The following is a 25,787-nucleotide window of genomic DNA, read 5'->3' on the forward strand; positions in this document are numbered from 1 at the left end:
TTCCGTCTCGATCTGCCGCAAAGCGGTGGCGAGGCGGCCCGTGGAACTGCTCCAGGGCGCACTGTCAATCTTGTGGGCTGCCTCCGCCCCCGGGCCGTTGCCCCTGGCAACTCGCCGGCGTCGCAGGCAACTGGTGACGTCACGCCCGCCGGCGACGTCACGCCCGCCCGCGACGTCACGCCCGCCCGCGACGTCACGCCCGCCGGCGACGTCACGCCCGCCCGCGAAACCACGCCCGCCCGCGACGTCACGCCCGGCCGCGAAACCACGCCCGCCCGCGACGTCACCTCCGCCCGCGACGTCACCTCCGCCCGCGACGTCACGTCCGCCCGCGACGTCACCTCCGCCCGCGACGTCACCTCCGCCCGCGACGTCACGTCCGCCCGCGACGTCACCTCCGCCCGCGACGTCACGTCCGCCTGCGACGTCCCTCCCGGCCTCGGCGCGACTCCCGACGCGGTCTCCGGCCCCGGCGCGACTCCCGACGCGGTCTCCGGCCTCGGCGCGATCCCCGACGTGGTCCACGGCCCCGGCGCAATTCCCGGCGCGATCCGCGACACCACTCCTGGCCGCGACGTCACTCCCGGATGCAACGTCACGTCCGTTCGCGACGCCACTCCGGGTCACGACGCCACCCCTGGTCGCGACGCAATCCCAGGCCCCGGCGCTATCCCCGGCGCGATCCCCTTCCCCCGACCCGGACAATGGGGACCGGGGAACGACACCGACGGCGCCCACCCCGAGGAGACTCCCGGAAAGTTCGCGGCGTCGGAATTATAATTGCTCGGCCCGACCGAGAGGCCGGGCGGGACGGCGTCACTCGCCTGGATCCTGTCGGCGTTCGGCCCCGGCGGGTTCCAGGTGACGTTGGCGGCCTCCGGCTCTGTGCGGCACCCCCTCGCCACATGCCCCTCTCGACCACAACGGTGGCAGACCCACGGGGCGTTCCGTCGGGGGGGCTCGGCGCGATGTTGTAGAGGCGGCTGCCAGCGACGCGGCGGTTGGTCGCGCCCCTGGTCCCTCTGCTCCGCCAGTCCCTGGATCGCCGCGTACACCTCCCGCAGCGATGGCTCCGTCTCAGACGTCGGGGGTCCGTCCCCAGCTGCTCCACAGGCAGCCTGTGGCGACGGTGCAGGTTCGGCGGTTGGTGTCGCTGGACCCAGTAGCGCCGCGGCAACGACTCGGCTGTTCCCCCCCGCCGCGCCAGCCACCGGGCCCACGGGTGGCGCCCGGCCCATGACCTGCTCGTGGGCTTGGATGGTCCGGGCAGCCCAGAGCGAGGTGCGTTCCCCCGGCGTCACCACGGGCATTACAACGCCGGCGCGGCAAGCGTAGGCGATGAGGTGCTCGACCACGAGGTCCTCGAGCGCTTCTTCAGCCAGGTGAGGGAAAGCTCTCCTCGCCAACACGAGCAGTGCACCCCTGTAGGCTAAAGGGGATTCTTTAGCCCCTCGCTGGCGATCCTGGAACCATTTAAAGGCTCCTTCCGCCGGGCAATAGATCTCCCCCAAAGCCTCGTAGGCCGCCTGTAGCGTGGTTTTGCTGTGCGAGGGAAGGGAGGTGTAAGAGGCGAGTGCTTCCTTGCCCAGAACGGATGGCAGCGCTCGTAGTGCCTCTTCGTCTGTCCACTCGAGAGCGTGGAAGGCAGCCTCGAATCGGCGGACAAACTCCTCCCAGTCTTCTTCCTCAGCCACGAACTTGTAGACGGGCCCCAGCCGACGCGGCCGTCCGGCCACCTGCTCTCCGTGTTGGGTGGTTAGCCCTGGGGGTTTTGGCGGGACCGGCGGCGGCTGGCGTGACGAGGTTGGTTGCGGCTCTTGCCCGGCCGGCTGGTCGGCCTCCGGGTCCCGTGGCCTCTCCTCCCGTAGTACGCGTGGGGGTGGGGGTCCCGGTGCTGGCGGGCCCCCCATAGGGAGCCTCTGTAGGAGCTCCTGGAGTGCCCTCTCCACGCGGGCCATGCGGTCCTCCAGGCGATCCGGGCCCCCTGCTGCTGCTTCTGATAGCAGGCCCCCTTGTTGCCCGGGATGGGAAGGATCCCCGGCCCCTGCTTCCTCCTCCCTTGGCTCTTTCCCGCGGGGATTTTTCTTTGTAGCCATGAGATCCCACCGCTGCCACCAGATGTAAAGTAGGAGCCGACACCAGATTGCAGGGGTCTCGTCCTTTATTCCTTTCCTTCCATCCACACCTGTCCCCAGCCGTCCCAATCTCGTTCCCGCCAAAAGGCCCCTTCTTCCCGCCCGTTCTCTCCTTATATCTCTTCGATCACCCCTCCCACTAACCCATCTATTGGTGGGAATCCTTCCCCTGACACCCCTACACTACTATAGACACTGTAGAAATTTAAATTATAGCGCTTGTATAGTATTATTGTAGCGCGGCTGGGGGGATGGTGGGGGGGGGGGGGGTCCAGCACCCAGCCTAGCATGGTGCCACCTCGTCCGGCTGGGCAATTTAGGTGAGTCCGGGGGCTCTGCATGTGTATAGGCCTCACCACACCACTCTGTCAGGTGAGTACTTTGAGTAATACAGTCTATATATACTGCTATAGAGTCAGCATGTACTACTAAAGTGACAGCAGGTACCACCGCAGTCAGTATACACTGCTGTAATCATAGCAGGTAGAACCACAGTATGCACTGCTGTAGTGAAAGCAGGTTCCACCACAGTATGCACTGCTGTAATAATAGCAGGTCCCATCACAGTCATGATGCATTGCTGTTATCATAGCAGGTACCACCACAATCAGTATGCACTGCTGTAATCATAGCAGGAACCACCAAAGTCGGTATGCACTGCTGTAGTCATAACAGGCACCACCACAGTCGGTATGCACTACTGTAGTTAACGCAGGTACCACCACAGTCAATATGCACTGCTAGAATCATAGCAGGAACCATCACAATTCGTATGAATGGCTGTAATCATAGCAGGTGCCACCACAGTCAGTATGCACTGCTGTAATCATACAGGTTGTATGCACTGCTATAATCATAGCAGATACTACCACCGTATCTACTGCTGTAATCATAGCAGGTACCACCACAGTCAATATGCACTGCTATAATAATAGCAGGAACCACCACAGTCAGTGTGCACAGCTGTTATTATAGTAGGTACAAGCACAGACAGTATGCACTGCTGTAACCTTTGCAGGTACCATTACAGTCAGTATTCACTGCTATAATCATAGCAGGTACCACCAGTCAGAATGCACTGCTGTAATTATAGCAGGTACCACCACAGTCAGTATACACTGCTGCAGTGCAAGAAGGGATCACCACAGCCAGTATGCTCTGCAGTAATCATAGCAGGTACCACCACAGTTTGCACGTCTGTTATCATAGCAAGTACCAGCACAGTCAATATGCAATGCTGTAATCATAGCAGATACCACTACAGTCAGTATGCACTGCTGTAACCATAGCAGGTACCACCACAGTATTTTCTGCTGTAATGATAGCAGGTACCACCAAAGAATGCACTGCTGTAATCATAGCAGGTACCACCACAGTATTTTATGCTGTAATCATAGCAGGTACAACCAAAGTATGCACCGCTGTAATCATAGCAGGTACCACCTGTAGGCACAGCTTTCTTGTACCAAAAAATAAGCTACACTTTGTGGGACCAATAAGTCTGACGCGTGTTTGAGTTTTCTTAAATAAAACAGTTTCTTTATTTCTTAGTTGTACAAAAACGAGCGGTTTCTCAAGTGATGTCTTTGCCTGTTCACGTACTGTATCACGTTGTTGCACGGTCAAAGACCCCCCCCACCTCCTACGCATTTCACAAGTAGTGACTAATCCCATATCTGCATTTCCCATAAATATGCTAAATTCCTCTTGATATGCAAATTCCTTTGTCAAGACGCCCCCTCCCCCTCCAACCCAGCTTAAATATATGCTGCCAAGCGTGGTGGTGCCCATTCAGACGCTGTCTTTCCGACAGACCTGTTCTTCACCTGAGGACGGCTGCTTGCATTGTGGCCGAAACGTCGTGAGAATTATTTTATTATGTTTTATTTCTATTATTTTATTATTTCCCTTCTACTTGACTTTACCGAAAGAACCAAGAAGATATAACCAGTCTATCAACAAATGTATGACAGATGTACATCAAATGTATACACAGAAATAATACATTCACTTTTTGTCTTATGGCTCTTACGTTACCAGCCCCTAATTGGCTAGGCAGGGAGCATACCAATGAACTTTTCCTTAAGAACCACATAACTCTAAATACTAAGCTTTACTTATAACAATAATAAGTTCTTGTATTTCTGCCACTTATTGGCTTTCTTGAGCCTTCTCTTTATCTTATAGTATACGTTCATGCTGCTTCTTGTAACAGACAGAGCTTTGTAATAGGTCAATCTAGTGTGCTGAACTTTTTTTTTAACACACACACACAATGGACTGAACCGTTGGCGTCTGGCATGGTCTTGATAATTCTTCTGGCTGAAGCGGATTAGGTCGATTTCAGCCTGGGTCAAAATTTCCACTGTCAGCGGTTCCTTTTCCATTGTTGCTTTGAGTTTCTGCATGCACTTCAGTCGCTGTACCAGAAGAATTTACATCTGGTACTAATATAATGGGAGGCTGATCAATGCCCAGGTGCGGTCAAGGGATGGCTCCCTATTGGTCAACCACGTTATGTATGCCGATGACCTGGTAATTGCAGCTCACTCAGAGGAGGAGTTGGAGGCGCTGCTGCTGAAATTGGAGTGTGTCACTAAGAGGTGGGGCCTTACCATCAGCCCCACCAAAACGAAAAACCTACCTGGGTATTTTGTACCATCGGGCACTCCACCCCCACAACTCCCAATCGGTGATGGGGCAGTTGTGGAGAGAGTGGAGAGTTTCCCGTACCTGAGCAGTGTGCTCATGACCGGCTCCGGTTTAACAGCAGAGGTCTCACTCCGAATAAGTCGAGCGGCATTATCTTTTCATCGGTTGCGTAATGCTGTGTGGAAGCTACCTGGTCTGTCACTCCACACGAAGCTTCGGGTCTTTTCGGCCACAGTAATTCCCTCCCTTCTCTATGCTTGCGAAACGTGAACCCCCCTAATGGAACATCTTCGCCAGTTAGAAACATTTAGGCTGGCCTGCCAACGATCATTCCTGGGTTTAACCAGGCTGGATTGTGTGAAGAGCTCACAACTCCTCAAAAGATCTGGACGAAGTCCCATCGGTGAGCACCTCCGGCAGGCAAGGCTGCATTGGCTGGGCCATGTAGCCCGCATGCCCAATCACTGCATGCCCAAACAGCTTTTGTTCGGCCGGATCGAGGGGGCTAAGCGGGCGCGGCACAGGCAAGAGAAGAGATGGAGTGACGTGGTACAGGAGTATGTGGAGCTGAGTGGACTTGCCGATGACTGGTACCAGCGGTGTCAAGATTGGCCTCTGTGGAGGAATCTGGTGAAGGACGCTACTGGGCAGTTGGAAGCAGTCGCCCAACAACAACAACAACAGACGGCGGAGGAGCGACGCTCACAACAACGAGCGGAGCGCCGGGTGGTGAAAGCACAGCAAGTTGTCACAGTAGGGGGCACAGGTAGTGCATCAGCCAGTCATCTCGGTCATCTCAGTCAGTCGACTCGTGGCACCTGGGTCTGCCCCGTGACCTCCTGCCAGCGGGCGTTCGACACTTCACGCGGCCTCAAGGTGGCCTGGCAAAAGCGTCGTGGTGACGTCACCGCCACTTAGTGGTGAATGCCGGTTGTTGTGTATGTGTGTGGCTAGATGTGTTTGCGTGTGTGGGTCGATATCTGTGTGTATGTACGTCGATGTGTGTCTTTTTTGCCTGGTCAACGCCGGGTACTTCCCGCTAGTGAATCTATATATCTCTCTGTGCCTCTATGCATCTTTCTGCCTATCAATGTATTTCTATGAGCCTCTTTGTATGTGTCTCTGTGTATCTATATTCATCTCTTCGTAAAATATCCAAGAAACTGGCTAAACGGTATCATTCGCAAAAATAATTCAAATAAACTCAAAACTCATGAACAGCAGAACGAATCAGCTTTTGAAACAGATCTCTCTGGAACGCCAGAGATGCTTCACGTGGATCCCTGGGCCCCTGCTGCTCAATCCTGCAGTCTGGTGGCTGAACACAGCAAGGGTGAAAATCTATACTGTATCGTACTGAACATTATCTTGAATGTCAAATTTCTGCTGTGCTTTTCTGATATTAAACAGCTTCTCACGTATATTGTAATGTCATTGCAGATCTCACTCGCGACTGCATGGTTTCCTGAACGTCCTAATGATATCTACCACACGTGCGGAGGCGTTTTCCTCAACAGTAACTGGGTGCTGACTGCTGCCCATTGCATCGAGTGAGTGAGCCATTCACTGCAGACACCACACATTACCAAGTGTGATCCTGGAACGTTAAGACGTCACGTCTAACTCCTGACAAAATCTCAGCCCAGTGACAAATTTTAATTACTTATCCAAGAAGACGGACTGCATGGTGACTGGTCCGTTTTCCAGCACCATTCACTGATTTCTCCCACCACGGCAAAGTACGTTCCAGGGAAATTGGCAGCATGGCACACGTGAGGACACGTGAGGGTACGACAAAGCGACGTGGAAGATTTTTTAGGTAATTCTAGATTTGAAGTTTTCGTGACTGCAAGCATCTTTGGTTTTTTCGGTAAAGTCACGTAGGTAAAAAATAAAATAAAATAAATTAAAAATAAAAACAACTAAATTAAATCACAAAATATAAAAAAAATGAAAACAACTAAATTAAATCACGACGTTTCGAATGCAACACAAGTCTCCGTCATCAGGTGTGACTGCTCCAGCAAAATTACTGTAGCGTATAAAGAGAGCTATTTAGAGACGCATGTTTATATAGAGTACGAGAGGGGGGGAGGAGCCAAGTGGCCGAGGGGGGGAGAGCACGTGAGCACGCGGCATCGCGGGCGGTTGGGCAGGGGGATTGACTGAGTTAAGCCGATAGATAAGCATAATTTCCTTTGTGATGCTGGCGCGAAGGTGAGGGCAAGAGGAGCGCCTGTACATCGAATGGGTGGCAGAAACGGGGGGAGGGGAGACGGGGGGGAGGAACAATTTTTTGCGCTATTGAAACCCAGTTGTACATCAAATATCTTGGTGATGTTGGTGTATAAAGCTGGAAGACTGGAAATATGGATATGACTGTAAACTATAAGGCAGCTCAAGTTTAACTTGGTTAATTACATCCTTCCAATGATTGCTCAATTTGAATCCAAATTTCATGTTATCCCCGTGGTTGCGTGGATTTTTCTCCGGGGCCTCCGGTTTTACCCTCCACATTTAAAAACATACCCAGAAAGTATTTGGCTGCTATGAATTTCCACACAATAAGCCACTTCATTGAGCTATCATTTGTGGCCATGTTGCTTCTGAAAAAAAGCTATATAGCTCAGTGGGCATTACCTGTAAAAAAAATAGTAAATTTTGACATTCTACACTCATGGTCATCCAGATGGTAAATGCAGTGAAGTTGTCTCTGATTACATTACACATACAACCAACACAGACTCAGCATAGCTGCATAGTGCATTATATTCACAACAATTCAGATTGGAGAACAGCACTGTGGCCTCATGCTGGCTATCTCTATGAGGAGGGATTAGAGGCCTAGGCTGGATCATTTCTCCTGCCCGAACCCTTTGGTTCTTCCAAAACGCTGCTCTCGGAGTCGCATTGGTATCTACCACTGTTTGCACCCGGATGAGAAAATTGCACAAGGTAAAATCCCACTGCCATCATCCATGTGGACATTATATTCACTACGTTTTAAACATTCTTAATTTAGTGAGATAAAAAAAATGTGCGAGTTACCTGCACTTACAGCTGGGTTCACTGTTCAGCTCACTCCTGCTGATGGTGGTGTTGGACGAGCTGGGAGAAGTTTATGCTTAGTGGCTCTCTGCACGGAACTGCCTCCAGAGCTTTAATCCACCAAGCCTCTGCCATGCATCTCCTCCAGACCCGTCTTCTCGCATGTTTAAATTGTTTTGTCGAGATTTGTTGAAACGAGCTGCTGATTCAGTCGGACATCAGAAGGTGATTGGCCAACCAGTCGAGCAACAATTATCTCAAGTTCAGGAAACTTCCTTCATCCACCAGCTCACAAAGAGATAATGCACCGCCCTACAGTTTATCACAACAGTTAAGACGGTTCAAGCGTACCCGTTATACACTGCGTATGAATACATACTTCTAAGATGGTCTTGATACATTGGGCTGTTTGGCTAACCTGGAGGAAACCATGCAGACAAATTCCAAAAGAGAACACCAGTCGCCATCCATCACTATGTGGTGGTGATGATACCACGTGCTTGTGCCAGGGTAGGTGCACTCTCAATAGAAGGTCACGGGTCAAACCAACAGAAGGTGTCATAAATAACTGACTGAGATGACTGACAGATGCACTGCCTGTGCTCCCCACTGTGCCAATCAGGAATATTTTCTGCCTGCATTGTTGTTGCAGGGCGACTGCCTAAAACGTATTGTTAGCATCTTCTGTGTGCCTCCTTCATAGAGGCCGATCTTGATATCGCTGGCACCAGTTGTCGGCAAGTCCGCTCAGCTTCACATCCTCCAGTACCATATCAGTTCATGTCCTCTCTAGCCCATGCTGTGCCCATTTAGTTCCAATCTGTGCGGCCAAACAGAAGCAGCTTGGGCATGTGGGGGCTGGGCATATTGGCTACATGACTCCTCCAACACCGCCTGGAGGAGCTCGCTGATAGAACTGTGCCCCAATATCTCAAGGATATTCGAGATTCTCAAACAATCTAGTCTGATTAAAGCCTAAATGTATAGAACCAGTGCAGATTTCCCTTTGCAGAGATCCGAGTTTCATCAGCATAGAGAAGGAACGACCTAACTGTGGCCGAGATGACTTGGTGCCCTGTATAGAGCAATAGGCCACATCGATGCCTCTACCCCCACTTGCCACTTTCATCTGTTCAACATTCGCAAAATCCGTCTCCTCATCTTACTCTCTGCTGCTAAACTCCTACTGAACATCTTTGAAAAGGAGCTTCATAGCTCATCAATATGTCTCAATGATAAACAAAGTCTGATTCACTCCCTCGTTTTCGCTCACCTTGACTACTGCAATTCTCTTCTGCTCGGCCTTCATGCCTACACCTTCACTTCTCTCCAACAGTTGCAAAATTCCGCATCCTGTATAATTTTAGCCTCCCCGACAGTTCCCATATATCTGCTCTACTTTCCCAACTCAACGTTATATTGCTTATCTTATATCTTATGATGTACTATCCTTCCATCTATGCTCCCAATCTCGAATGTCCCTCTCAGTGCTTCCCTCCCATTGCACCCAGTCATGCTCTTGTTCCTTTTCCTTTCTTGCTGCCCATTAATGGAACCAACTGCACATAAAACAATTATTTCCCCTAACCTGCTTCTCCCTGCCCTCGCCCTGCAGCTACCACCATGACAACACCAACCCTTATCACTATCTCTATTACTACCATAAAACCTATCACTACCCCAACCTCTCCTTAACCACTCCCACCTGTCCTCCTGTTACCACAACTACAGCACCACTTTTAATAACACTACTCTTTATTTTAGCCATCATCTAAGGTACTATTTTATCATTTTTGTGAATCGCCCTGGTTGAAGGTGCTATATATAAAACAAACGATAATATCTTAATTTGAAGCTTTCGTGACTGCAGGAATCCATATTCTTTGGTTCTTTCGGTAAAGTCACATAGGTATAAAATAAAATAAATCACGACGTTTCGGGCACAACACAAGCGTCCATCATCAGCTGGGAAAGCATAGTCTGCTGCTGAGGCAGACTATTTTAAAAGGTTTGAAATGGGTGTAGCTCAAGGGTTATAAAGAAATGGCTGAGGCTCGTGATGTTAATGTGAGAAATTAGCATGTAACTATAAGATAGGAGAGTGGCCTCCTAAACGAGGGCACGGAAGTGGCTATGTTAATGTGAGGGATTAGCATGATGTTAAGTGAGAAATTAGAGGGCACGGAAGTGGCTATGTTAATGTGAGGGATTAGCATGGTGTAAATGTGAGAAATGAGAGGGCAAGTAAGTGGCTATGTTAATGTGAGAGATTAGCATGTAACTGTAGAAAAGAAGGAGAAGAAGAGCGGCCTCCTCGACGAGGGAGTGCAACCCAACGGGTGTAATCCGAAGGGCCTGTGAGTATGAGAGTGCAATCCAAAAGACATGTGAGCATGAGAGTGCAATCCAAAGGCATGAAAGTGCAATGCAACAGACATGTAAGCATGATAGATCTAAGAGAGAGGCATAAAGAAAGATACACAGAGAGTCGAAATAACAGCTGACATATGCAGGTTGGATAGAAACATCACAGTCAGTTAAGACATACCTGGTTAATTACGTCCTTCCAATGATTGTTCAGTTTGTACCCATCATATCGGTTGAAGTTGTGTCTGTGTTTATATATCTGGATGGCTTCATGAACAAAATCTCTAATGGTAGCCGGTAGGTTTGCAGACTACCTCCGTCTTGGAAAATTCAACTTCGTGTGAGCCCACAGCGTTACAACAATGATCGGCAATGGCAGAGGTATTGGTCCTACCGTGTTTAAGATCTGCCTTGTGTTCACAAACGCGGTCCGAGACATGTCGTTTCGTTTCCCCAATGTAACTGCTGCCGCAACTACAGCTCAGTTTGTAGACACCAGGGTATTGCATGTCAGCATTGACATATTTTACAGATGGGGTTAAATCACGGATTTTGTGTACTGTATTGAAACGAACAACCACATCAATTCCATACACCCGTCTATCAAATTCACCATGGAAGTGGAAAGGATGTCAAGCTACCATTCCTGGATGTTTTGATCGAGAATAGACCGGATCACTCGTTGGGACATTCGGTCTACAGGAAAGCCAGCCACACGGATGCCTATCTAAATTCTGACTCCCACCACCATCCAACCCAGAAGAATTCCCTCATCAAAACACTACACCATAAGACCCGTTGCATCTCCGACCTGCACCACCTAGCCAGGGAGTTGGAGCACGTACGTCAAGCTTTCAGGATGAACGGATACTCGGACCGTAGAATCCGCAAAGCTGTCTCACCAGCCATGCGGAGACAACCTTCTGAGAATCCAACTTAAACCATCACTTTACCGTACATAGCAGGGGTTACCAGACAGATTTCCAAAATCTTAAACAAACACAAGATCCAGGTTTATTTCAATACACTACACAAAATTCGTGATTTAATCCCATCTGTAAAAGATTTGATTCCTGACATGCAATACCCTGGTGTTTACAAATTGAGCTGTGGTTGTGGCAGCAGTTACATTGGGGAAACGAAACGACATGTGTCGGACCGCATCCGTGAACACAAGGCAGATCTGAAACATGGTAGGACCAATACCTCTGCCATTGCCGATCATTGTTTTAATGCTGTGGGCTCACACGAAATTGATTTTTCCAAGACGGAGGTACTCTGCAAACCTACCGGCTACCTTCAGAGATTTGTTCATGAAGCCATCCAGATATATAAACACAGACACAACTTCAACCGAGAGGATGGGTACAAACTTAGCAATTATTGTAAGAACTTTATTAATCAGAAAGTCTTAACTAACTGTGATGTTTCCATCCAACCTGCATATGTCAGCTGTTATTTCGACTCTGTGTCTCAATCTCAATGCCTCTCTCTTAGATCTCTCATGATCACATGTCCGTTGCATTGCACTCTCATGCCTTTTGATTACACTCTCATGCTCACATGTCTTTTGGATTGCACTTTCATACTCACCCTGATGATGGACGCTTGTGTTGCGCCCAAAACGTCGTAATATATTTTATTTTATACCTATGTGACTTTACCGAAATAAGCAGAGAGTATATAAACGATAATATAGCAACCACTCAGCATTTTGAAGCTGATGAAAGAAAATGTAGTTTTACTGATTCAGAGGTAGACCCACGCTGCCAATTGTTAACTGCTTATAAGCACACTGTCCAAATATAGAATATCCACAATTATCTCCACAAACTGTCTCATCACTCAGAAAGAGATGAGGGGTGGATTAGATGACATAAAATCCCCAGGGTTGTGCTTTGTTTTGGTGGTGATGATGGTGTAGTGACTCACTTGGAGACACTAAGAGTAGGAGGCACTGTGTTTATTAACACGGCCTGACAGTTAACATTTTATAACTCATCACTATTTGAAGCACAGTTCCCAGTCAGGACAGCTGGTAGACTGCCTGACTGGCCATACCGAGATGCTGAAGCCAAACCATGCTGACAGTATAAGAGATGCTCCTCTTATACTGTCAGCATCACCTGGCTACAGCCCCGACCACATCCCCTTCTGGAAACCTTATAGCGGGTTCTGGGTGTGCACTTTCCGTGACCCTTCCCCAAGATCCTGGTCTATTGCCTGGCCTGCTCTCAGTCAGTGCTGCTGTAAGCTGCAGATCCCCTTCCCCATCAGCAGCCAGCGCTATGCTGCTACGTGATCGATTCTATGTCACTACATCGGTAAGGTTCAATTTATTCGTGGCATGATCCAGGTTAAGCAATGTAATCTAAAACTGCTTTTCAGAGTGAGCAGCAATTACAAAAAAATCAGTATGCATAACATGGTGCTATTCGTTCACTGCACCCGGGCATAAATCAACCTACTATTTTATCTGTATCAGATGGATCTTCCTCTGGTGCAGCGAAGAAAAGTGTCTTAAAATACATGGTCATTTTTTTTTTACATTGTGTAGGGGCCAGTGGATATCTGTGTCGTATCCCAAGGTTAACAAAAATTGTTTCTGACTCCCAACCATACCCAGAGGGTTAAAGATGCAGAAAGCATGACAATTAACAAGAGCCCTGACCTATTCGTGGTATCACAGGCCAATACCAGGTCAATAAACCAGGAATACAGGTCTTGTTAAAATCCCCTACACCTCTGCTGTAGCAGATGGATAGAGAATATGGCATCTGTGCAGGACCTCCCCAGTCTCAAACTACTTTGGGGCTCTTCAAGCCTCTCTTTATCGTGCTTTGTGAGGCCAATACTAGGCTCACACTACTAAGGGAGATGCCCTAGTTGTTGTTGCAATCAGCGAGATTATCCTTCTTAAACCTACAGTGCATCCTTCAATTCCTATGAAACCCATCCTATGAAATCAATCGATTGTAATAATGTCATATAGCGTACCCTGCTCACAATTGCCACCCTTCTTCAGCAGTTTTCTTGCAAGGTCATCTTTTCACAGTACTTTACTTGGTCTCAGATTTCAGATTACTATTGGATCTTCCACAATAGATGGTACATCAGCCAGTCACTCATATAGGGGGTGGTTATTTACTCACATTTTTTAGGCAACATCATTCCAGACGGGGCAAACACACCTTAACCCATGATTTTATTTGAGCTCTACTCAAGACGTCAAATATTGCTTTGCACACCTGGAAACCTGTTTCTGGGGATTAGAGATCAAATAATCACCTTTTCCATACTACTTGGTTCTTTCTGTAAAGTCACGTAGGTAGAAACGTCGTGATATATAATTTGTATTTATTATTTCTCTACCTACGTGACTTTACCGAAATAAACAAAGAATATGGATTCCTGCAGTCATGAAAGCTTCAAATCAAGAATTATCCCTTTTTCCCTTTAGGACTTTTAATGGGTGTGGTACTGAAAGTTACGTATTTGTAGTGTTGTCTGTGCGTGCGGGTGGCATGCATCTCACACACAGTCAACCGGAGACGAGGTGGTTGCAGGAGGTACCGCTCTGCCCTCTTAATTCGTTGTTGCCGAGCTCCTGCCACTACTCGGGCCCCCTCTCTCTCTCACGCACGACCCCACTGCCATGCGCCCTATCCCAGACACGACCCAGTCCGCGTTGCACCGACGGCGTCGACCGGAACAGCCAACTACTGTCCGGCAGTGACGAGGGCGACAACGATGACAGTGACGACAAGACAAGTCTGATCCCAGAATCGGCAGCCCAGAGCTCTCGCTCTCCACTGCTTATATTCGCCTTGGCGTGGCTTGGGTCCGCCCTAGCCGTGCCTCCCTTCTCGAACCCTCTAAAGAGTTCCAGGGGCTTCCATACGAAGTCTATAATGAACCTTGCCCCGGTTCCTCTGCCGGCACACCCGCGTATACGCTCAGCGGCATGTGCGCTAAGTGACCACCTGCAGTTGCTGCTATTAAAACAGTCAGCGCCATGTCACTACATCACCATCCCCCCTCCATTAAAAAAATCAGCCATCCTGGCTGTCAACACAGCAGCAGCAACTGGCGGCAGGTAGGGCAACACCCTTAAACCGAGGAACCTCAACAACAACAAAACAAATTCCTCACAATCCATTTACAACCGCAACATCTCTCGCATTAACACCACGTTCCACTGCTCCCCTGTGCCCCCCCCCCCCGATAACAAACCAACAGTTTCTTACACGACGTGCTCAAATTGGCGAATCGGCGACTCTCTCACAGCCCCCCCCCCCTAGCACCTCGAGATCGCGAATTGGCAAATCGCCTCTGTTTCCCCTTTTACCCAGGCCATAACCCCAATTCCCCTTCACCCCCGAGTCCCCTCTCAGTGCATGGGAGAATTCCCCTAATCAGTGATGTAGCTCACGTGATCGGGTCCAGGAGTGAACGTACAAACTCCACACAAAAAGCAACTACATCCTTGCTGAAAAACAAGGACAAATATATCTGTCCGGTGTTTGCTGAGCTGCATTGTCTTCCAGTTGCTGAACACATACCTTATAACGTCACACTCATTACACACAAAGTACTTGCCACAATTGAATCACAACCTTGTTGATCTCGTCAAGGAGCATAGACCACCACATGAACTCCATTTATCCTGTCAACCTGCTTTGGCTTACCATCGAACGAAGATGGTCACTGCATCACACATTTTCAGATGCACTTCTGCAGCAATCTGGATTGCTTTTCCTTCTGATATTAGGAAACCATTGGAGATAGGCACATTTTAATCTAGATTGTAAGATAATTTTTTTAGAACTGATTTTTCTTATTAGTCTGATGTCCTTTCCCTGTACCCCCAATTAGAATGATTGACTATGCACCATAAGAATGAAGTTCAACATATATACATACATGCAAAGGCACACATGTGAACAATGTGCCAACCTGCCACCCAGGTCTTACGTAGATACCCATACACTTACACAAAGAGAGGCGTGTTTAAAAGCAGTTCTCAAGTGTAATTAATACATGGTCTCAATGTGATCACCAATGACTGTACAAAAACATCTTCTTTCGCTGAATTCCAGCTTCCATGATGAAAGAAAATGTGGTTGACTGTCATGCATCAGACATTTCGGCCACATGGTAGCGCCGGCTGTTATTAAGTGAGCATCCGATCCTTGTACCTCATTAATGCTTCCCATCTCCTGATGCACTTTATCTCCCACAGCACGAATTATTCTCAGTCCGTGTTTCTTGGAAAACATAATTTGCAAATGGTTGAAGAGGGACAACTTCATGTGCAAATCAAGAATATACGCATCCATCCGAGATGGAATGAAAAATTTCCACAATATGGGTACGTATATACACGTATAGCACATTTGTCCATCCACTGCTGGATGAGGGCTTCTCACACCTTTGCGGGATGTCTGTGTGATATGGGCATGGAGGTGGGGAATATATTTTTCTTCCACTTTGAAAGTTGTTAAATAGTTTATTTTGTGTTACTGGTATCCACATGCAACAACATGGTAAAGAATAATCAGTTACAACTGGCGGGAACTAGTTGTGTAATCGACTGGGAGAGTATTGCTCACCTGTGTGGGGACACAGAGCTCACACTCGAGTTATCGACACGCAACTGAACATCGCAATGCGTGCCATCTCAGGTATGCTGAAGTCGACGCCGACCCAGTTGCTCCCAGTGCTTACCCACATTGCTCCCCCGCAAATCTGTCGTGAAACAGCAGCCGTCCGATACATTGGGACATAAATCCAGTGCCGCCTGTTTTGCCTAAAACCATGCCACCCCCTCTGGATCACGAGCAGCCTCACTCCACGTCACAAATGCAATGAAGGCAAGAGATGGAAGCAAGTCTTGACTGTGGCCGATGTAAAAAATAAACATCTCATACAGGACCCTACCACCAAACCTCCCGGTTTCAACCTTCCACGTCGCCAATGGTCGACTATCAACCGAACCAGGACCGGGCATGGCCGATGCGGCCATCTGATGCACAAATGGTGCATTAAAGATTCGGCAGCCTGCGAGTGCGGCCACCAACTCCCAAATGATTTACCACATTGTAAACAGCTGCTGTCTTCACTCCTTTAAAGGTGGAGCGGACGAGATCTACTCTGTGTCTGAATGGACATTGAGTGGATAACAAATATAAAATTACATATTTAAGCTGCTGCTATGAATCCACACGAAAGAAGCAGAATACGTTTTCTGTATATAGAGAGGATTGTATAGTGCAATAATGACGAGTTTCATATTGTATTAACTAATAAACAAATGGAGCTGCCATATTGGTAGAATGGTTACCACATTGGACTGGCAATCCAGAGGTCTGCAGTTTTATTCCATCTCCTGGCACGACAGTTGAAAAAATTTACATATTGCTTTTCACCACTACCCACCTAGCAGTTAAAATGTATGCAGCGCAATCAATTGGCAGGTCCTATGTGATGACATTAAATGTGGGTAAATACACCTCTCCCCACCTAACATATAAAGTGAACCAAATATCCTATAGAGTTTCTTCTATTGGCGGCCCTTCCACCAGCAGTGGCGTGAGCAAGACCTTGTAGGGCAAACCCTTACCTTGTAACTCAGAAATAAGGGCAAATGTATACCGAGGTGGCTTAGATAGGTGCCTTGCAGTGAATGGAGCCGTTTGTACCATGCTACTTGAATGATTCTGAAAGCAATGACCAGTGTATAATTCCTCATGCACTGTTACCATAAACGCCGCTTCCCCTTCGTCTATCGTCCACTCACCGTGCCTCCACCACTCCATTCCAGGTTTGACATTGCACTCATTGAGCTCGATGAATCTGTGCCGATCACCAACACGATCCAACCTGCGACCCTGCCCTACCCGGGACATATCCTGTCCAACGACCCCGAGTGTTTTGCGACCGGCTGGGGAAAACTGTCAAGTAAGGACCAAACAAACAACGCATTTTATTTGGTAACGTCTGTCTTTTCCAGGATCAACAAAGGTCCATCGTGGTTCTCCGTTTGTGTACATAATGCTAGCACAAAGCAATTGCGTTTATACATACATTTCTATGCGTATGATATCACCCTATATTCTCCTGAATCTTCTGTCCTCAATTTACAAAGGAAACTGCAAAATGATTTCATTATTATCCTAGATAACCTAATGGCATTAATATTTATATTAAAGGCAACCGCCATTAAATACCCAAATGTCCAAATTCATCAACCACACTTTCTTTAACTCTTTGCAGTTCCTCAATTTAAAACGCTGTTCTCTCTTAAAAATACCTCTGGATCTGACTTGATTCCCACCTAAAATGTAGTTTTTACATTCATAAACACGCCAAAAAAACCAAAGACTCTGAGAGTGCATAATTTCATCAGCATTATTTTCTATACACTAAAAAAACTCTGGAACATTGTCGACATTCAGTGTCTTATCAGCAGTCTGGCTTCCTTAAACCAATGCTGGTCAAATTATACATTGCGAGAAGGACGTGTGGCTGATGAGATGTGTAGTGGTGATACGCGCTGACAGTGGGGATCGTGTGGCAGCGCGTGGTGATTGGCTGTGTGCTGGTGACGCGCGCTGACAGTGAGGGATCACAGGGCAGCGCGGGGTCATGGGTTATGTGGTGGTGATTGGCTGTTTGTTGGTGACGCGCGCTGACAGGGAGTGATCGTGTGGCAGCGCGGGGCGATTGGTTGTGTAGTGGTAACACGCGCTGGGAAAGCGGATCGTAGGAACAGCGCGTCGTGATTGGTCGACTAAGTGGGTGCTCACATCGCGGTCCGCATGGACTCCGTCTCCTCGGGAGCGGAGGGCTATATAAGGCGGTGCGCGTGGGCGCTTGGGGAGTTGGTGACCAGCGAAGACTGAAGACGGAGGAGGAAGAGATAGGGCCCTGCGGCACCTAGTCCCGCTGTCCTTGTAAGGGCCGGGGCTCTGTGTGACCCAGAGGCGGGACCCTGGGACCCGGGGCCGAACGTCCGTGTGAGGGCCGGCCCTCGGGACCCAGAGGTTGTGACCCACGCCCAAGCTGGGGTGGGCCTGTAGGCTCCACGGACGTTACGGGGCTGGAGTGCAGTGTGAGCATGCAGTGTGAGCATGCAGCGTGAGCCATAGTAACTACACGTGTCAAGTGGAGTGTGTAGTGGGAGAGGTAGTGACCACACGTGTCAAGTGAAGTGTGTGTAGTGTGAGGAATAGTGACCACACGTTGTATCATGACAAGTCAAGGTTTAATAAAAAGTGTGCTACCCGTCAAGAGGTTTCCTGCCGTCATTCCGATACTTCAACTGGCGTCAGAAGTGAAACAGTCTTCCAGGCATGGATACAAGGAAGACCCGTCGGACTCATGGGAACGACCGCGAGGATAACCTTGACGACTCGGGCCAGCTGGCATCGGGGGGAGAGGACGAGGAAATGCCGACGCCGCAGGACCCACCGAGGGCGCCGGACGAGCGACTGGGGACCGATGCAGTACTCCGCGAGGCGCACTCCCGTCTGGCAGAGCTGCTGCTAGCCGCCGCGTCCATCCTGGCAGAAATCAACACGTCGGGAGGAGTGGGGATGTCGGCGGACATTCAACAGGGTCGCCCCGCAGGTTCCCGCCAAAATGATTTGGCGATTCCCGCCATTTCAACTGCGCGGACATCTTTTGGCGGGAACGGCGAGCAACACGTGGCGGCGGTTCTCCAAGCGCGCCCGCTTACGTCATCAACGCGCGCTGTGGACCGCCATCAGCCACCCGCCATTGGGGCCGCCATCTTGCAGACCGACGGTGCGGCGGGGAGGAACCACGTGGCAGAGGACGACGACTTCATCTTCCAGCAGCGCCTTCCCACATTGTCAGCCTTCAAGGCGGAAGGCGGGGACTGGGGCGCATTCCAGCGCAGATTTCTGGCGCATCAGGAAATGTCGGCCTGGTCCGACGCTACGGCGCTGCGGGCACTGCCTGCCATGTTGGACGACGACGTGCTCGCGGCCTTCAGGTCCGCACAGAGGTCGGACCGCTCCACGCTTAAGGCTGCATTGGGTCTCATGGCCAAGGTCTACGGACCTCCCTCGGCGTGTCGCAATCACTTTTACGCCCGACGGAAGGCGGACACGGAGACCGTGCTCGCCTACCGCACGGCGTTGTTGGCTCTCGCCGACGCCGCGTTCCCTCGTATGGACGAGGAGGGCCAGGACGCGATGGTCTTGGAGCAACTGCTCAAGTTGGCGCAGGACCTGGGGGTCCCCATCAACACGGCCGACGAGGTCGATATTTCTTCTTTGCGGGTCGCAACAAGTATACAGGCGTACGAGGTCCTCCAGCGTAAACAGGGGGTCGTCTGCACTGCTGCTGTGGGCTCGGCTCCGGGCCCGGTGGTCACCGAGCCCCAAGTCGTCAGCCCACGAGAGGAGGCGTTCACCGCGGGACGACCGGGGGACTGGAGGTCGGGGGGTCGTTCGCCTCTGCGATCGGCCCGCAAGCTGGAGCAACCGAGACCTCCGACATCCCTCATCACGTGTTACAACTGTGGCCTCCGGGGCCACGTGGCGTCCGGTTGCCGCGCTCCACGTCAGCGTGCCATGGGACCTCGACTGGACGACGACCAAGGCCCCAAGTCATCCCTACAACCCCCGGCAAGTCGCGGCACTTCACATGCTCGGCCTACATGCACGACACACATGGGCCGTCGCGTTGCGGCGGGGGAAGGCCGGTTAGGGATCGGTGATTCAGTTCGGCGAGGGGGGTTCGTGCGGGACCGAGGGGACATTGAATGGTCTGAGTTGGGGCACAGGATAGTGGCTGCGTCGGCGGGATCATCGGTCGTTACGGGATTCATTGACAGGGTCGAGGTCAGGGTGTTAGTGGACACGGGGGCGTCGGCGACTATTATATCAGACCTCATTTACAACATTCTCCCCGTCCAATGTCGACCTCTGCTCCCGGTGGACATGCCATTTTACGCGGCAAATGGGGGCTCGTTGGGCATTGTCGGCCAGATTAGGGCATCCATTTGCATTGGAGATATTAAATTGTCGGGACCCGTTTTCGTTTCTTCTTCCTTAGCGGTTCCTTGTCTGTTGGGCACAGACTTTTTGGCAAAAATGCCCATTAAAATTCTCATCGATCAGCGTTGCATTGAGCTACCATCGGGTCGCCGTATTTCATTTTTGACGAATCCTACCGAAATTCGGACGGCGTGCGCTACGATACAAGCGCTGGCGACACAGACCGTGCACGTGCCCCCGGGTTCACAGATGTTAATTCCCCTCCGGTTGAGGAAACCATTGGTTGGGGAGACCTCGGAACAGGGAATGCTTTTGGGTCCTTCAAATAGGGCTGTCGGGGGTCTCGATTTGTCGGTGGCTCACACTTTGGTTCGGGCTGACAAGGACCCGTTCGTGATGGTTTTAAACGCTGGTTCGCGGCCGGCCGTTATTCAGCAGGGCACTGTGCTAGCTCACGCGGCACGGGTTCCTGCGGAAGAGCGCCTGGTTGCGCATGTTGATCCAAACCCGACGCAGGACAATCCATCGAGGGAGGACCTTGAATGGGTCGATTCGCTGTGCGCGGACTCGAACGATTTGTCAACAGTACAGTTGGGTGTGCTGCGTGCGTTGCTGTTGGAATTTTCTGATGTGTTCAGTAAGCATAAATATGACATTGGGTGCACGGACCTGTTGCACCACCATATTGAAACAGGCGATGCGGCACCGGTCAGGCTAAATCCCTTCCGGCTGAGTCCTGTTGAGAAGGAACACGTTCAGTCGGCCATCAACGATATGCTGGCGGCAGACATTATTTCGCCTTCTTCCAGTCCTTGGGGAGCACCTATTGTGCTGGTTAAAAAGCAAGACGGGTCCTTGCGATTTTGCGTAGATTTCCGACGCCTGAATAAAATATCCGTGGCTGACACGTATCCGCTCCCCAGGATGGACGAGTCCCTCGATGCATTGTCTGGTGCGCGATATTTTTCAACTCTTGATTTATTATCGGGATTCTGGCAGCTGCCACTCGACGCCGAGTCTAGACCTAAGACAGCATTTCGGACTCCAGGGGGCCTGTTCCAGTTTAACTGGTTACCCATGGGACTTCACTCCGCTCCCGCGACGTTTCAGCACCTTATAGAGTTGGTTTTGTCGGGCTTGCAATGGGATACTTGCTTGATTTACCTAGACGATGTCATTGTTTTCAGTAAAACGTTTGAGGAACACCTCCAGCGGTTGAGAGGGGTATTCTTGCGGATGCGATCGGCTAAATTAAAGTTTAAACCGGCCAAATGCCACCTTCTTCGTAAGTCCGTGAGATACTTGGGCCACATTGTCGATTCTTCGGGGATCTCTACCGATCCCACGAAGATGAACTGTGTCAGTTCATGGCCAACGCCCACATCAGTTTCGGACGTGTGCAGTTTCATCGGTTTTGCTTCTTACTACCGCCGATTCGTTGAGCATTTCGCCACCATTGCAAAACCCTTGCACGCTCTAACGGCAAAAGGAGTCAAGTTCCGATGGGGACCGGAGAAGGAGGCCGCGTTCTGCTCCCTCCGGGACGCCTTGGTGGGTGCCCCGCCCTTGCGTTATCCTGACTTTACAAGTCCCTTCTTGCTAGACACGGATGCTAGCAACACGGGCATTGGGGGGGTGCTCTCACAGGTCGTTGGGGGAGTCGAAAGGGTGGTCGCCTATGGTAGCAGGGTTTTGTCGCCGGCGGAGCAGCGCTACTGCGTCCCCCGTCGCGAGTTGCTGGCTATTGTTTTTTTTGTACAGCAATTTAGACCGTATCTCTAAGGCCGTCACTTTACGGTCCGGACGGACCACGCGGCGCTTCAGTATTCATTGAGGGTCGCCCAACCCTCGGGCCAATTGTCACGGTGGTTGGAAGTCCTCCAGGACTATCAGTTCACGACCACATACCGTAAGGGGTTGCGCCACACTAACGCCGATGCCCTGTCGCGATTGTCGCCTTGTCACAAATGTGCGTGCTTAATGGGATCGGCGCGCTGTAAACCGCCAACTGCGGAAAGTAGGGGGGCGTTGGCCGCGACCGCGGATGCACCGATCGGTGATGTTCCCGCTACCCCTGAGGGAGAGGACTCGCTGCTCTCACTGTCGCTGATTGAGTGGGGCCGTCTCCAAATGGCTGACAGCTCCCTGCTAGCGTTGCGTCGCAGGGCGGGGGGTCCCGAGGAGGGCCGGGAGCGAACTGGCTCCTGGGTACTCAAGCAGGGCCTGTTGATGAGATGGGACAATTTGTCCCGGCGGCACGCACTCGTGGTGCCTTCCGCTGTGCGGGGGAAAGTTGTCCTGGCTGCACATGAACGCCTCTTGCATTTGGGAGTAAACAAAACGCTTGCTCTGCTTCAGCGTGACTATTATTGGCCGGGGATGGGGAGTGATGTGGTGAATATTCTAAAGGGGTGTGTTGAGTGCGCCAGACGAAAACCGCCGCCCGTGGCGTCAAATCCACCGCTGCAATCTATTCAGGTCTCGCGCACTAACGAGCTCGTTGCGCTCGATATTTTGGGGCCTTTTCCAGTCACGCCTAGGGGAAATAAGTACCTGTTGGTTGGTGTCGAATACTTTACCCGGTGGCCTATGGCGTGGCCACTCGCCAACCAGTCGGCGGCGGCTGTGACGGACGCCTTTGTCCAGGGCTACGTGCTGGATAAGGGGGCTCCAGAATGCTTGCTGACCGACCAAGGGAAAATTTTTTCAAGTAAATTGCTGCAAGAAGTGTGCAACCTATTGGGTACTAAGAAGGTGCGTACCTCCCCGTACCACCCGCAGACAGACGGGATGGTGGAGTGACTCCACAGGACTTTGACTTCTATGCTGTGCCAGCAGGTGTGTGAGGAACATGTTGACTGGGACCTGCAGGTCCCGGGGGTCCTCGCCGCGTATAGAATGGCCCCCCATGCAGCAACGGGATTTTCCCCATTCTATCTAATGTATGGTCGGGAAGCCGACCCGCCCATGGAAATGCAGCTGGGACTGTCCGCGCCACGAACGAATTCGAAATTGGCTGAACATATTAAATTTAACATTCATAAGCTGACCGAGGCACGGGAGGCCGCACGGCTTAATTCGCGGGCTCGCCAAATTGCCAACGAGCGTTTGCGTGCACGGAAGGTGTCCGTGCACAACTGGAAACCAGGCGATAGGGCCTGGCTGCACTGCCCTCAGGCACCTTTGGCTACGTCGCCTAAATTGTTGAAGCCATGGCGGGGACCCGTGGAGGTCGTGCGGGTTGCACGCCCCCAGTGTGTTCAGATAAAATGGGGAAAGCGCCGTTGGTACGTCCACCCCTCCCGACTGAAACCGTTCTCGCCTCCATATGGCCTCCCTTTGTGTCGTGAGGGCCAAGCATGTGACGTGACCGACGACCCAAGGGGGGAAATGTCTCCGCCTGATCCTCACATGTCTCCGCCTGATCCGCTCCCAGGTGTCTCGGAACTGACAGCTGCCGACCACCGGCGGCCGGATCCCCGCGGCGCGGCCGGTCCTTCCAGGCCCGATCCGCGCCTTCCGGGGCTGCCGGAGCCACCAGACGGTCGTCAGCATCCCGTCCCATACGATGGACCGGCCAGGCGGACTCGCGCTCAGTCGCGCAACTTTTCATGACCAACCGAATGAGGGGCCGATGCGGCCGGAGCGCCTCGTCACTGCGTTCCTCTTCCGCTCGACCGCTCCATCACCCCGGTGGAGGGGCGAGCGGAGCGGGGGGGATCGATAGTCACAGAGACACTGGACACGTTCTTTTTCTTGGACTTGCTTTTATTGTGTTGTTCGTCGGTTTGTACATAACTTGTTGTCTAGGTGTTGTGTGTTGTTGTTGGTTTTTTATTGTGTTGTTTGTCGGTTTGTACATAGGTTGTTGTCTGGTGTTATGTCGTTGTGTTGTTGTTGTTGTGTTACGGGGCACACTGGGGGGTTGCGTTTTTGTTGTGTTACTATTGTTGTTGTTGTTGTGTTGTTAAGCAGCCGGGCCGGCTGCGAGCTATGTGGGAGGGGGTGATGTAGTGGTGATACGCGCTGACAGTGGGGATCGTGTGGCAGCGCGTGGTGATTGGCTGTGTGCTGGTGACGCGCGCTGACGGTGAGGGATCACAGGGCAGCGCGGGGTCATGGGTTATGTGGTGGTGATTGGCTGTGTGTTGGTGACGCGCGCTGACAGGGAGTGATCGTGTGGCAGCACGGGGCGATTGGTTGTGTAGTGGTAACACGCGCTGGGAAAGCGGATCGTAGGAACAGCGCGTCGTGATTGGTCGACTAAGTGGGTGCTCACATCGCGGTCCGCATGGACTCCGTCTCCTCGGGAGCGGAGGGCTATATAAGGCGGTGCGCGTGGGCGCTCGGGGAGTTGGTGACCAGCGAAGACTGAAGACGGAGGAGGAAGAGATAGGGCCCTGCGGCACCTAGTCCCGCTGTCCTTGTAAGGGCCAGGGCTCTGTGTGACCCAGAGGCGGGACCCTGGGACCCGGGGCCGAACGTCCGTGTGAGGGCCGGCCCTCGGGACCCAGAGGTTGTGACCCACGCCCAAGCTGGGGTGGGCCTGTAGGCTCCACGGACGTTACAGGGCTGGAGTGCAGTGTGAGCATGCAGTGTGAGCATGCAGCGTGAGCCATAGTAACTACACGTGTCAAGTGGAGTGTGTAGTGGGAAAGGTAGTGACCACACGTGTCAAGTGAAGTGTGTGTAGTGTGAGGAATAGTGACCACACGTTGTATCGTGACAAGTCAAGGTTTAATAAAAAGTGTGCTACCCGTCAAGAGGTTTCCTGCCGCCATTCCGATACTTCAGATGTATAAAAAACACACGTATTTTTTATGTGTAGGGAGGCATATTGTCTGCTGATCTAAAATATTGTTAAAGTACATTTGATATTCACGCTATTATTATGACACGAGGATATCATGAATGTGCTATTTTAAGATAGTCTGCAGTAATTTCACAGTAGGGGTCATGATGCTATATCTCAATTGAGCCATTATCAGCTAATGTTTGTTTAAATTTGGGACCTCGACGCTGGCACACACCGTCCTACTGTTTTCAAATTATGTTATGGGATGGTTAATGTGCACTGTCACACAGACAGAGCTTGGTTAATACACCTAGAGTTATAACCAATGTGTCCTGAATATTTCGAACCACAAACCTCTTCAATAAGATGATAGCATGCTACGGCTGGGCCATGTCACCGCCGTTCCTTTTCATGTATATGTAGAGGTGATACGCGCTGGGATTAAGGATCGTATGCACAGTGCGTGATGATTGGCTGTGTAGGTGGTGACGCGCGCTGACGGTGGAGGATCAGGGGTCAGCGCGGGGTCGTGGGTTACGGGGTACCGATTGGCTGTGGGCGGTGACGCGCTGAGAGGGAGTGATCAGGTGGCAGCGCAGTGTGATTGGTGGAGTAATGTTAACACGCGCTGGGGAAAGCGGATCGTAGAGAGAGTGCGTCGTGATTGGGTCATTAAGGAACGACGCTCACGTCGACGCCGCATCAGCTCCGTCCCTCGTGAGCAGGGGCTATAAAAGGGGATGCACACAGGCGTAAGGGCAG

The 25,787-nt window shown here is 51.1% G+C and overlaps 1 protein-coding gene across 1 annotated transcript in view; it reads left to right on the forward strand.

Annotated features, from left to right (window-relative positions):
• Window positions 1–23,845, forward strand: part of LOC133363053 (chymotrypsin-like elastase family member 2A) — a 68,746-nt gene extending 44,901 nt beyond the window's left edge. The window contains exons 3-6 of the mRNA XM_061582063.1: window positions 6,228–6,337; window positions 15,445–15,573; window positions 17,026–17,162; window positions 23,667–23,845. Coding sequence (XP_061438047.1) covers window positions 6,228–6,337; window positions 15,445–15,573; window positions 17,026–17,162; window positions 23,667–23,845 — 555 coding nt within the window. The remainder of the gene's footprint in view (window positions 1–6,227; window positions 6,338–15,444; window positions 15,574–17,025; window positions 17,163–23,666) is intronic.
• Window positions 23,846–25,787: the final 1,942 nt, after the last annotated feature.

The sequence above is a fragment of the Lethenteron reissneri genome, unplaced genomic scaffold (assembly GCF_015708825.2).
Source record: "Lethenteron reissneri isolate LAM-NWPU_2019-01 unplaced genomic scaffold, ASM1570882v1 scaffold_1639, whole genome shotgun sequence".
Classification (NCBI taxonomy): Eukaryota; Metazoa; Chordata; class Hyperoartia; order Petromyzontiformes; family Petromyzontidae; genus Lethenteron; species Lethenteron reissneri.